The following is a 14,166-nucleotide window of genomic DNA, read 5'->3' as shown; positions in this document are numbered from 1 at the left end:
CTCTTCTGCGGCCTGAGACCATTCTGGCTTTCTATACTCACAGCTAGTAGACTGTGAGATTCAGTCTACCACATTGACAGTTAATGTGGTAGATTCTGTGGTTGCACCCATTTGACAGATGAGGAAACAGAGATTAGAGTTCCTGCCCAAGTTAATGCAGCTGGTAAGCAGCATAGCCAGGATCCTCGGGGCAGCTGGATCGGCAGTAATGACTGTAAGTTAGTTCCAGGATGCCATGTGTTTGAAAATACCAAGGCAGGATTGATGTCTTCCAATGCCTCTAAGCGCCTAGGGCTGTATGTGTTTTTCTGCATGTGTGTGGAGAAGCAGCGCCTGGCAGCAGCAGGTGGCCCTCTCCCATGATAGCTTTGCCTGCCATTAACTCCCACCAGCAGGGGCGAGGCAGAGAGGGGACGTTTCCCATGATGCTCTGCTGATGAGGTGGTAGAACACAGGTGTACATGCAAATGTTCCCCACTCCCTACATCCTCTCAGGAAGACATTAGGTTAGGTGAGCAGAGACCTGTAGTCTACCCACTTCCCACAACTGCTTGCTTGTGTTATATATGTGAAGTGGAAGGATGTGAGGAATTCTTAAGAAAGGCCCGGAGATTTAAAGTTCTAGCATCTCTGTCTCCCATATATCTGAATTAAGTAACAATGGAGCTGGAATTAGGAGAGTTTTAGAGGATTTTTAGAATTGAAATATAACAGTATTTCATTAGAAATATCTACCCCTTGAGTACGTTCCTTTGAGTTGTGATTTGCTTCAAAATAGGATCTGATGTAGGAGCTCATATTCTCTATTGGCCTATAAGCTTGCTGAGAGCAGATTTGGTTTTTTGTTTTTGTTTTCTTTTTTTTCTACTAAATCCCCAGCGCTTACATCATGCAGATACATGGAGGGCACTCAGTAAATATTTGTAGAATAAATGAATAAATGATTTGACCAGCAGTCATTCCCTAGAGATGTATGATATTCTTTCCTCCTTCCCTCACTCCCTCTGTTCCTCCCTCCCGCTGTTCCTTTCTTTCCCTTCTTTCCTCTTTGCCTCGCCATCAATTTAACTAGGCAAGGAATAATGTTGAATATCACACCTCTGACTATGAAGTGATAATAAAAATCATATGTGAAAAAAACAAACCCATTTATTGATATAAAAATGATAGATTTAGTATAGTTAAGACAAATAAAAAAGGCAAACAACCATAGCCACCTGAGAAAAATTCTCTGCAGGGAAAGATGACAAAGAGTCGCTGTTCTCTTTGATAAGATGGCATAAATCAGTAGCAAAAGCACCAGGACTTGGAGGAAATGTACCCCAAAGTAAAAGATAACCACATTTTCTGTAATATGACAATTTTTTCCAATTTTCCCATGTTTTATGGAACATGGTTACCTTGCTTTTATTATTTGGGAAATAAATTTCTCAAAATGAAGTCTGAGCTGACCTGATTCTTGAGTCTGACGTGTGTCCCCAGGGGGTGCTGCGCTGGATCTGAAAGCCTGCCCGCCCAAGCCCTTCCGCTGGATCCTTGATATGACGTGGCTGAACCTTGTGGAGCTGAGCAAACTTCCTCAATTTGCAGAAATTATGAACCAGGTAACAAAGGGCTGGCTAAAAGGCCAGATCCGTTAACCCAAACCCATCCAGGCCACTTTAACTGAGGTCCCCTGCTGACAATTGCTTCCTCCAAAGGATTCAATACAAGAGTTTGAATTTATGTGGGTGAGGCGGTTGCCCGTCTATAATCCCCTTACTGAGGAGCAGGCAGGAGGATTGTGAGTTCAAGACCAACACAGGTTATATAGCAACTTTCTTTCACATTTGAAGTAGATTTGGCTATCATTGGAAATGAATCGGGCAATACATAACAAAGACAGTTGTTCATTTCTGGTGCTTCTGATTTACCACTGCCCGCCGCTGATGGTGCTTTTGTGTGGTTGTCTGTGACTGATAAAGGACCCATATTGGATGGTAGGTTGGTAGAGCCTAACTGGGGACTACACTAGCTGGATTTTCAATGCTGTTTCTGAAACATTGTGTAGACTCTTTGTGTTCAACTGTGCTTGGGTCCGAGTGAATTGGGGGAAGCCCAGGGTTCCAGCTGCGAATAGGCATTGGGCTTCCTTTCATATTTATTATTGTCTGCCTTTCCCAACTGGATGTTAAGCGCCCCTGGTGCAGACTGGTGGCTGTTTCTTACTATACGATAGGTTCTTCGCAATCACCTTCATGGGAGGTAGCCATCCTTCTTGACAGATGAGAAAACAGAGCTTCAGAGAGGTTAATTGCTTGCCCAAGGCCAGCAGCCAATAAATGGTCACACTGTAGCTTAGCGTTGTCATTGTGAGTTATGTCTCTCCCACTCCTCTTACGCCATCACTGGACCAGTAGCAGAGAAGCCATTCCCAGGAAGACTGCATGAATTCAACAGGGACCTGCCATCATGTAGCTGCCAATTGTCTGGCCTGTCCATGAGACGGAGGGAAGGAGCAGAGCAGTCTCCCAGCCCTGTGGAGATGAGGGGTTGAAGCAAAACCACCTCACCACCACCTCCTGGCCTTGGCTTTCCAGGCTGTGCTGTGTAGTGCCCCGGAGTACTCTGTACCAGTAGTTGAGAGCAGGGAAATGAGGTGGTGTTAAGGGGCTGCGTGTCATCCTATTGCCTTCCCATTCTGGTGGTCACAGTTAGCAGGTGGAAAGCCAGTAGGTGGAGGATACTCCACTGCGTTCTCCTTGTGCATCCTTCTCTTGGGCCTCTGTGTGGCCTGCAGGGGGCGCTGTGGACAGCATTTTATCAGTACATGGAGGTGGGGTCGGGTTGACGGCAGGCAGGCAGGCAGATTCTGTGATGGCAGCCACACTGGGAGAGTGAGTACAATCTCCAGGAGGTACATGATGCTGTGAAACAGTGATGCATGTCAGAAACCCGCTCCATGCCCTAGCACCCCAGGCAAAGTTGAAGCAACTGAATCTCAGAGTAACTGTTTCGTTCATGGTTTGCATCCTGGTTCCATCCTGTGTGATAAAGCAAACACTGTGTGTAACTGCGGGCACTTTTTAACCCCTCTCTGCCCGCATAAAAAGTCAGGATGGTAGAAGTAAAACTCCAACCCATACGTCTGGCCTGGAGCAGCTGCAGGATGAGCATTCACTGGTTCCTGTTCGGGCTTATCAGGAAGTTTAAAAAGTGCTAAAAGCAGGGTGCTCATGGCTCACACTTACAATTCTAGCTACTCAGGAGGCTGAGATCTGAGGATCGCAGTCTGAAGCCAGCCTGGGCAGGAAAGTCCCTGTGAGGCTCTTATCTCTAACCACTCAAAAACTGGAAGTGGCGCTGTGGCTCAAAGTAGTAGAGTGCTATCCTTGAACACAAAGAGGCTCAAGTATAGCGCATAGGCCATGAGTTCAAGCTCCACAACAAGGCTATCTACAGTTCTGTAATTAGTCTTGACAGCTCTTGGGCTGTAGAGGGCAACTTTTAAAAGAGGGGTCCCCTCCATGCCTCTCGGAGGGCAGTGAGCAGCTCTTGAAGGGACTTCCACCATACTCAAGTTTTAAAGGCTCATGGTGGAGGGTTATGAGGGAAAAGGTTTTGACCTTGTTACCTATTGGTATTTTTAAATAGATATTCAGAGATTTGGTCCTCAAGGATGGTCAGTATTATGAGTCTGGAATGAAGGTAGTTTTGCAATATGGGGGGTAATGCCACCTTTAGGTTCCTCAGAATTTATAGTACCTTCCTACCACGTATCGTCTTACATCTGCTTCTTGGCTTGTTGCTCTTAGATATCACGGAATGAGAAGGGGTGGAAAAGCTGGTTTGATAAAGATGCTCCGGAGGAGGAGATCATACCCGATGGGTACAATGATTCGCTGGACACCTGCCACAAACTCTTACTTATCAGGTGAGAATAGGGATTATCAGCCCATTATTGGCAGCTCATCATTAAATTACAGGTCTGACCTTCAGTAAGTTGACTTTATATGTCTCCATAACTATTGTAAGAAATGGGTGTGCTACTAAACTAGGAATTTCAAAGGTGACTCTTAAAAGCAAAATATATTGGCAGTAGTGTCAGGGAGTGGTAGACTTTGATGATGTGTGAATGATAATAGCTTGTGGCCAGAGCCAAAACATGAAAAATATGTTTAAAAAATTTACCTTGTTAATTTGCTTTTGAGTGAATCATCCATTATGAAGTCTGCTCCCTTAAAAAAACAGAAGTCCCAAAGTATCAAGGCAATTAGTTTATAAACTGAGGATTTATCTGAGGGGAAACCCTAAGAATATTGCACCATTGGAATGTATATAGACACTTCTGGCTATTGAAGTGAAAGCATGGGTCTGAAGCTGAGGGTAAGAGCATTGAACTTCTCATTTTCCACATGTCTTCAATATCTAGTAGCTCCGTGGCACCTGGTAAACTAGAACAATCCATGTATGTGGGGAGGGGGAAAAGGAAGAGGAGAAGAGGAGGAGGAGCAAGAGGAATTGGAAGAGGCAGAGAAGGAGGAGAGAAAGGAAGGGGAAAAAGAGGAGCAGTTGAAGAGGAAAAGAAGAGGAGGAGAAGGAGGAGGAGAGGAAGAGGAGAATAATAGAAGGAAGGGAGAGAGGGAAGAGGAGGCAGACTGGGGGTTAAGTGGAATGATGATGGTACATGGGCGATGAAACCATCAAGTGAGTAACAAGAGAATACTGGGTCATTCTGTGGCAGTCTCATCCTTCCTAATCTTGTATCCTGACCTTGTACTGAGGAAATAAAGGCTGTTCCCTGAAGATTGTTACTCTTTAAGATGGATCAGGGCAGCAGGGATGGTGACCTCATAGTCTCGCTTGTCAAAGGCTACCTCTTATTACTGAAATGAATGTGTTTGTCTTTTATTTGTTACACTAAGAATAGATCTGGGTTGAATGACTAATATAATCTGCTAGGAAATAAGAACCTGGAGAACTTGACTGAGATCAGATGACATTTATTTAATGTGTCTAGGTGTATAGAACTGAGTGTGGCATGTAACGTATAAATAATATGACATAAATGCTTACTGATTAGCTCACCTTTGACCTCTTGGACTTGTCAGTCTGCTGCAGGGTGAGGACCATGGGGCTTCAGAGCATGGGGCAGAGGGGACCCTACTGTGTACTGGAGCTGGCAGAGGATACGCTGTGGGTTTGGCTCTGCTCTACTAATCTAATGTCTAATAACAAAACCACATGATGAAATTTGTGCTCATCCAAGGCCAGAAAATCTTCCCAACCTTTATACACAGAGAGAACTGCAGAATGTGAGATTAGCTTGTTAATTAAGTGCATGCCCTTTATGGGCTCAGAATGAGGCAGAATAAAAAATAAATGTGCTAGTTTACTTCCTTTAACTTGTATTCATGCCTAGGTCTTGGTGCCCAGACCGCACTGTTTTCCAAGCAAGAAAGTATATTGCCGACTCTTTGGAGGAGAAGTACACAGAGCCGGTCATCTTAAACCTGGAGAAAACATGGGAAGAGAGTGACTCCCGGACACCGCTCATCTGTTTCCTGTCCATGGGATCTGATCCCACCATTCAAATCGACGCACTGGCCAAGAAACTGAAGCTGGGTAGGATTGGCAAGTCTAGGAAATGTAGCTAAACATCCATGCTTTTGTCCTAAATTTTCTGTTTCATAATTTAATGACTGATTCTTAGAAATATTCTGTAAAACTGAGGTAGAAAAAAATCCATAAAGCTTCCTTTTTCATCCCTTCATATTCTAGAGTGAAAAAGTAATGTAGATATCTTTGTACAGAGAGGAGCTCACTCATCTACCGTGTACTGTTGGTTTTTTTAAAAAAAATGTGCTTTTATCTCCTCTTCCCCCCCTCCTACCCCCCTTCCTCCTCCTCTTCTTCCTCCTCTTCTTCCCCCTCCTCCTCCTCCTCCCCCTCCTCCTCTCCCTCCTCCTCGTCTTTCTTTTTCCACTGTAACCAGATGGCTATGCCTCATGGATAGCAGATTAGCAAGATTGAACATACAGGAGCAATAGCCCACATTATTGCCATGTTTACATAAAGTTACAACAAAGTGTATGTTGTGACAAATCAAAAAACTAAAGCCGTTACTGTAATGCATAGTAATTAGGGATTTGTTCTTTCATAAATTATTTCTAGTAGTGTAAGGAGGTCTCATTATGTTTGTTACCAAAGGTAGCTGTTTTAAAAAAAAAGCTATTGGGCAAACAATAACATATTAATCTAATCTCAATGAGTGGATAATGGATAACCAACCTCGCAAGGTTGGTGAAGGAGCTCAAGGTGAAGGAGACTGGAAGTCTGGAAAGCCAGCTATCTTATTTTACAGCTGGGGAAACCAGGAAGAGAGGAGGAATGGCCCCCGAGCAAGTTGGAGACAGATCTGATTGAGAGCTGAGCTCCAGGCCTCTGAACCTCACTTCCGTGGTCTCATTACTGAGTGGTCTCATTAGCTTTTATCAGGTGGATTAACCTGTTGCCCTGACTCACTGGAGTAGGGGACCAGAACAAAGAGGAGAAGGAAAATGTCTGCTCATGGATGTTCTCTGATGTTGCTGGCCAGGCCCTACAATGAGAGACTGAATAGACAGGCTCATGGTACTGAGTACAGGGCAAAAGAGAGAGCAGGAGGAGGAGCAGGATGGGGGAGCAGGAGTGCCATATTAGGGACCTGGTGAGAAAGGAGGAGGAGGTGGTGAAAACAATCCAAGTACAGCTGAGAAGGAGCACACACACGATTCAAGAGTCTAGAAATGCAGATTTGCAATGAGAAGGGAGCATAACCCCATGTGCAGGCAAAATAATGTGAGAATGGTGTATTGTTCTCCTAGTAAGTTAGAAAATCTCATCCAAGTTGACAAGTGTGTAGAAAAACACAAGTGTGTTCAAACTTTCTCAGAAAAGAGAAAAATTTAAATAGACTCATAATCAAAAGTGAGAGAAATTAGAAGAGGTTTTGTTTTTGTTTTTGTTTTTGGTATATGTGTGTGTATGAGTTGGTACTGAGGCTTGAACTCAGGGCGTGGGCGCTGTCCCCTAGCTTTTACACTCAAGGCTGGGGCTCTACCGCTTGAACCACAGCTCCACTCTGACTTTTTGGTGGTTGATTGGAGAGAAGAGTCGCACAGACTTTCCTCCCAAGCTGGCTGAAAACCATGATCCTCAGCTCTCAGCCTCCTGAGTAGCTAGGACTATAGATGTGAGCCACCAGCTCATTTTCTTCTGATAAATCATCTAAAATGTTCAAGGGATTTCACACAGGGTACATTTGGTTCTAAAACACAGACGAAAAATGGGATATATTTTTCTCTTCGTTAGCATTAATTATCCTGCTATCAACACTAACCAAGATAGTAACTGCCTAAGAGAAAGAAAACCACCAATTTAAATGATCCGTCTAAGTATAAACATCTTGGCCAAAACATAAGCCAGAAGAATATAGTGGGACACTAAAAATGACAATCCAACAGTCATGAATTTGAGGAGGGAATATACATATGAATACAGAAAGCTGTTCTAATAAGTTTCATCATTTGCACTTAGCTAACATATGGGGCTCTATTGGCTTGAAGACATCTCTTCAGCAAGCAGAAGACTTGTCCTTAAACCCTTGCATTGTGACATGATAGATGCTTTTAAAAGCATCTCCATTTGACGTTGGAAAGATAGGAACAGAAGAATAGTTTAGGAATGTGGTATTGGTACAGCAGGCCACCCACCCCAGACTTGTTGGTGAGTGAGTTGGGACGCCTGTGTAAACCATGCCTTCTCTTAGTATTGTGGTAGAAGATACGGCTAAAGCATTGTAAGGATCATAAATAATGGATTTAACTACTGGAAAGGAGAGACGAAGATCATCGTTACTCTCAGAAAATGTAATTGTTTAACTAAAAAAACCACATATGAATCAACAGAAAAACTATTAGATAGTTCAGGAAAGTGAATAGTCACAAAACAAATAGATATTTTTTTTTGAAAAATCAATGGTGCTTTCTTGTAAAATGAGATGTAAAAAAAAATCCCATTAACTATGGCAATAAAAATAAAACTCAGAAACAATTTAAAACTGTTTGAAGGAAACTGGGAATGTTTTCTTAGCGACAGAAATCTTCAAATAAATGAAGAGTTAAACCCCATTCCCAATGTAGATTCAATATTGTCAGAATGACAAGATTCTCAAGATTAATCTATAAATCAAATGCAAGTATAATTGAAATTCAAACAGTGTTTCTCCTGTCATTGAGTAGGATGGCGATCTTAGTTTATCTAGAACTGTAGCTCAACAAGAATAACTAAGAGAATTGGAAAAGAAAAAGAAAAGAAAGACAGCACTGGACATTAAAATGTCACCGAACGGCAGTGATTTAGAGAGTCAGTAGACAAATCAAGGGAGGCCCCCAAATTAGAGCCTAGAGTATGAGCTTTGCATATGATCAGATTCACATTTCAAATTGGAGGAGAAAAAGGGATTAGCCAAAGCGAGAGCCGAGACAGCAGGTTAATATTAGAAACAGGAATGGCATCACCCCAGATGAAACTGCAGAGAGAGCCGAGGGTTGAGTGGGATACTGAGTGCTTTAGGTTAAGCTGTAAAAGAAGAAAACTATTAAGCTAGTTTGTTATGAATGAATAGTGAAGCTTTCCCTGATCCCAATACCAGAGTCTAAGACCCAAGGTAGGTAACATACCATAGAGATGATGTGAGACTGGATGGGGTTTTGAAGACACCAGAAGACAATGAAAACCCCAACAAGGAGCAGAGTGGGGGCGGGAGTCACAGTATCCCGTTTAAGTGGGAGTCACAGCATCCCGTTTAAGTGGGAGGCACTGGTAGCCCTCTTTATATGCACACCAGGAATCTTTATAATACTGTTGTATTTTGTTCAAACTATTCTGCATGCCTGAATGGCTCCTAAGAACATATGGAGAGTATGCATGAAGGTTTACACAAAGCCATGTTTCATCTGGTAACATTGAGGATTCAGAAGGTCCTCTATATATAATGAACAAAGATGTGTCATCAAGATGAGATTTTAGTTCTGGTACTAAAAATCATTTACTAATAATATGGGATGGCAGTAAGGTCATCACAACATACTGTTTAATAGTAAAGATATGAAATATGTGTAAAAATACATGAGAATATATACATTACCTAGTTAAAGACTTACATTAATGTAAGTGTGTTACATTTGAAATTTCCATAGTCTCTTATTCAAAACCCTTGGATTTAGATATGATTCAGTATATAGAAATTTCCACCTTTTAATATTCTGACTGAGCATAGTGGTTTGTGACTATAATCTCAAGAGATGGAGATCAAGAGGATCATGGTTTGAAGCCAGCCTGGGCAAAAAGTTAGTGAGACCCTCATCTCAACAAACCAACCATGTGTAATGGTGTATGTCTGTAGTTAAGGCCAGTCTCTGGCAAACATGAAAGAACCCTATCTGAAAAATAAAAAACTGGAGGTGTGGCTCATGTGGCAGAGCATTTGCATAGCAAATGCAGGGTCCTGAGTTGAACTTCCAGTACTGCTGTTGTGTGGACATACAGTCACGTTTTGTTTACCCACTCATCTGTTCATGGAGACTTGGATTACTTCCACTTTTTGGCCAGTGACTAATCCTACTTGAACACTACAAGATTTTTCCTCATCTATAGACTTAGGAATGGATTTTCTGGGTCTTGTGGTAACCCTATCTTTAACCTTTTGAAGAGCTATCAGACCTTTTACTTTAAAGCAGCTGCACTGGCACTGTAGAAAGATTCTAGACTAGCCAGGAGCTGGTGGCTCACACCTGTCATCCTAGCTACTCAGGAGGCTGAGATCTGAGGATCACAGTTTGAAGCCAGCCAGGGCAGGAAAGGCCGTTAGACAATTTTTTTTTTTGTCGGTCCTGGGGCTTGAACTCTGGGCCTGAGTGCTATCCCTCAGCTCTTCAGCTCAAGGCTAGCACTCTACCACTACAGCGCCACTTTTGGTTTTCTGGTAGTTTATTGGAGATAAGAATTTCATGGACTTTCCTGCCTAGGCTGGCTTTGAACCACGATCCTCAGATCTCAGCCTCCTGAGTAGCTAGGATTACAGGCATGAGCCACCAGCCCGGCTTCGTGAGACTCTTTTTTAAAATATTTTTTCTTTTTTTAATTGTGAAAATACTGTACAGAGGGGTTACAATTACATAAGCAAGATAATGAATACATTTCTTATCAAACTTTGTAGCCTCCTCTTTTGTTTCCCCTTCCCATCCCTTCCCCCCCCCCCCCCCATCCTCCTCCCCTTCGTGAGACTCTTATCTCCAATTAACCACCAGTAAACTGGAAGTGGCGCTGTGGCTTGGTGTGGTAGAGCACTAACCTTGAGTCGAAGAGCTCAGGGAGAGCACCCAGGCCCTGAGTTCCAACCCTGTGACCAACAATAATAACAAAAAGATTCTAGACCTTCTACCTCTTGCTCACCCTTGCTGTGCCCCCCCCCCCCCCCCCGTCCCGGAAGCCATACTATGCCCTTTGCTGTGGGTCCCAGCCCTGCCCTTCCAGGCAGTGTCTTCAAGTCTCTGATGAACACTACCAGAGGCCAGACCTGCTGAACAGCACAGGCTGCAACGAGGCCATGAAGGGAGGGTGTGACAGTTCAGAAATTATGAGTCCACCACCCCTCTCCCCCTCATCCCTGGCCCGGTTAGGAAAAGTTCCATTATCTCATCACAGACCTTCTCCTCCATTACAGAATGTAGAACTATCTCCATGGGACAGGGTCAAGAAGTGCATGCTCGGAAACTCATTCAGATGTCAATGCAGCAGGTGGGTGACTGGCCACTCCTCCAGTGCAACCTTGTCTCTTGCATTCCTCCATCCATCTGGTCGACCCGGACCCCCTTCTTCACAGGCCCTAATCCAGACTCCCATATTCATTTACGAGTATACAGTCAACCTAAGAATTTAAAACACTAATTTCTCCTCCTGACAGCCTCATGAGTAATACAACTCATGTTGTACTAATAAGCTCCATTTTATTATTATTTATTTACAATTTGGAAGGCATGCCTTCTGATTCCTAAGGGTGCGACTTCAGCTATCTTAGAATGGCATGATCAATATTAATTGAATCATCCCTATGAAGTGACAGATTGGGACCATTAGATTCAATTTTTGGTTACAGGCAGGCTTTTGTTTTTCACTAATGGGTAGTTTCAGGCAAATAAGAAATATTTGAGGATTTTGTGTTTTAAGTATTTGTGTGTGCGTTTCAATATTGATAGATTTTTTTTTTTATTGAGAAGTGTAATTTGAATGGGATGTTGAGAAATCGTTTCTATTACACCTAATAAATACCCAGGATATTAATTTCCTAGATATGCTCTAGAGACAGCCATCTCATCCACAATAAGAAATTGCATCACTTATAAAAATAAAATAAGAGCATTTGATCTCATCACATGCAAAGTAACTGACAGTCCCTGGAACTTAATGGCTAGATGGGTTAATGAGCTAAAACGCTACTTGGGTCATCAAAATTTGAAGCCAGCCATTAATTCTCGAGTGCCCTAAGCCTTAATCTTTATCACTTAATTAAATTCAATAATAAATTATATTTAACTTAAATATATCAGGGCAATGATATATAATAATTTTGACTTGGATCAGCTTGTTCACTCTATTGAGTGATTTGGCAGTTTAACCTGGGGCTTAACTCATTTCATTATGTCTATGAATGAGAAACTTTTTCATTTAAGTGCTATATTCACATTAACCTCTTTTGGAATACTGGGGTGTTTTTTTTTTTGTGGGGGGGGGGGGTGGTGGGTAACTTTCATGGTCTGTTTCTTACCAGGAGGTACAGATTGATAATAATGGCATTATCAGAGAAAATAAAAATGAGCAGGTACAGCCAACTTAAGGGATACCAGATTCAGGATACAGCTGGCACAGTAGAATGCCCAGTGAAGGCCCAGAAGAACACTGGGTCCACCATATCAACACCACTCCAGAATTCCCTCCTGTGTGTTCCCTTCGCCACTGAAGCCAGCCGAGTCATGTTTTCTCTGATGGTTGAAAACATGATATGTATATCTTATGATGGAGTTATTGCACTCAATATATTATATAAGAGCATTGAAATATTAATTAAAAAAAAAAACACATTGATTTGCCAGGCATGGTGGTGCATGCCTGTTATCCCAGCACTTGGGAGGCCGATAGGAGGATCTTAAATTTGAGGCTAGCCTGCACAGTGAGCCTGTGCCTCAAAACAAGCAAACAGACAAGCAGCTGTTCTCATATGGCCGTTAAGGCTATGTGACATATCATGAGAGGTAGTTTGATCAAGTACTTACCGAGTGCTTTATAAGTTACATGGTTTCGCGGATGTTCAGGAAGAATGCTGAAACAGTGAGCGAGGTGTAGTGACCCTTGCAACAAGGGTCACTAAAAGTATCATCACCAAGAAAGATACTGTGCATCTTTGCAGCTCTGGGGGACACCGGGTGGGTTTCGTTGGTTTTAGAGCTTGTCAGTTCTGCCTCAGCTCCAGAAGGACAGTTCACATTCCCGTTCTCACCATTAGGTGGTGCACACGCTGTACATTCCCAGGGCTGGCCTCGGTTCTCCTCTCTGTTCCTTTCTGAGCCACCCTGGCAGGACGCCAGCACTCTGGACCCAAGTGCTTCCAAGTCTCTTGTACCAGTCACTGATGTGGTTGTGTGGAAATAGTTTTTTTTTTAATCTCTACTTAAAACAAACATATCTCTAAGCAAAGCCTTTTTTTTTTAAAGAAAAAAAACAACAAATGTGCATTAAAAAAAATTTAAATCCTAACAAAAAGTTTCAAGCAATCAACATGTACTCATTTTTGGATATAGGGCGGTTGGGTCTTACTGCAGAATTGTCACCTTGGCCTGGAATTCATGGAGGAATTACTAGAGACACTGATGACCACAGAAGCCAATGATGATTCTTTCCGAGTGTGGATCACCACAGAGCCTCATGACCGATTTCCAATCACATTGCTTCAGGTTTGTTAAGTAGACTGCCCTTGCATTGAGATATGGGTCAATTAATGGCATAATTGATGTGTATGTACCAGTCCTAGGACTTGATCTCAGGGCCTAGATACTATCCCTGAGCTCTTTTGCTCAAGGCTTGTTCTACTACTTGAGACACAGCTCATTTCCAGATTTTTGGTGGTTAATTGGAATAAGAGACTCATGTACTTTCCTGCCCAAACTCCAATTCATAGATCTTAGCCTTCTGAGCAGCTAGGAGGCATGAGCCACTGGCACCCAACAACATTATTGAAAAATAGAAACATAGCAGAACCTTTTTTGGCCCAATAGAATCTGACCTGCAAAATGTTGTCATTATCAAAACAATAATTTTTGACTGTCCCTGAGCTGCTTCATTGCTCAAAGCTGGTGCTCCACCACTTGTGTCACAGCTCCACTTCCAGGGCTTTTTTGTTGTTGTTTGGGGTTTGGGGGGGGCAGTTAATTGGAGATAAAAGTCTCCTAGATGTTTCTGCCTGGGCTGGCTTTGAACCATGATTCTCAGATTTCAGCCTCCTGAGTAGCTAGGATTACAGGTGTGAGCCACCAGTGCCCAGCCATTATCAAAAACTATAGCCATAAAGGTCAGATAGTATTTTCACAGGAGAGTTAGAAGATGGGATATGAATGCATTGGGTTTCAGCTCTGATCAGTGTAAGCAGATTACCCTGCTCTGAATCCCTGCCTGCATTCAGGATGTCAGAAGCAGATTGCTGCCTGATGTGTCGTGATTTCTCTTACCCCTTTATAGTCACTTAGAGCAATAAGACAACTGTTTCCTCTTTGTGACAGACTTCTCTCAAATTCACGAATGAGCCTCCCCAAGGGGTGCGTGCGGGTCTAAAAAGAACATTCGCCGGGATCAATCAAGACCTTCTGGACATCAGCAATTTACCCATGTGGAAACCCATGCTCTACACAGTCGCGTTTTTACACTCCACTGTGCAGGTAACCAGGGAGGCAGTGTCCCCTCCGTGGGGTGCAGGGAGAGGAGGAGTTTCTTCATGGTAGGGAAACCTGGGAGGGCACTGCCTCTGCCTCCACTCTGTCCTTAACCTCTGGTGTTTTCTTGCTTCTGCTTTCCTGTGTCTGGCTTAGCGTGATA

At 43.0% G+C, this 14,166-nt stretch overlaps 1 protein-coding gene across 1 annotated transcript in view; it reads left to right on the top strand.

Annotated features, from left to right (window-relative positions):
* Dnah8 (dynein axonemal heavy chain 8) overlaps window positions 1-14,166 on the top strand; it is a 211,723-nt gene that overhangs the window by 149,377 nt on the left and 48,180 nt on the right. The window contains exons 78-83 of the mRNA XM_042683923.1: window positions 1,483-1,604; window positions 3,795-3,913; window positions 5,402-5,604; window positions 10,748-10,821; window positions 12,879-13,031; window positions 13,854-14,009. Coding sequence (XP_042539857.1) covers window positions 1,483-1,604; window positions 3,795-3,913; window positions 5,402-5,604; window positions 10,748-10,821; window positions 12,879-13,031; window positions 13,854-14,009 — 827 coding nt within the window. The remainder of the gene's footprint in view (window positions 1-1,482; window positions 1,605-3,794; window positions 3,914-5,401; window positions 5,605-10,747; window positions 10,822-12,878; window positions 13,032-13,853; window positions 14,010-14,166) is intronic.

The sequence above is a fragment of the Dipodomys spectabilis genome, unplaced genomic scaffold (genome assembly GCF_019054845.1).
Source record: "Dipodomys spectabilis isolate Male_0828 unplaced genomic scaffold, ASM1905484v1 ptg000085l, whole genome shotgun sequence".
NCBI classification, from domain to species: Eukaryota; Metazoa; Chordata; class Mammalia; order Rodentia; family Heteromyidae; genus Dipodomys; species Dipodomys spectabilis.
The sequence above is the reverse complement of the archived record's forward strand: the minus strand, read 5'-3'. Positions and strand labels throughout refer to the sequence as shown.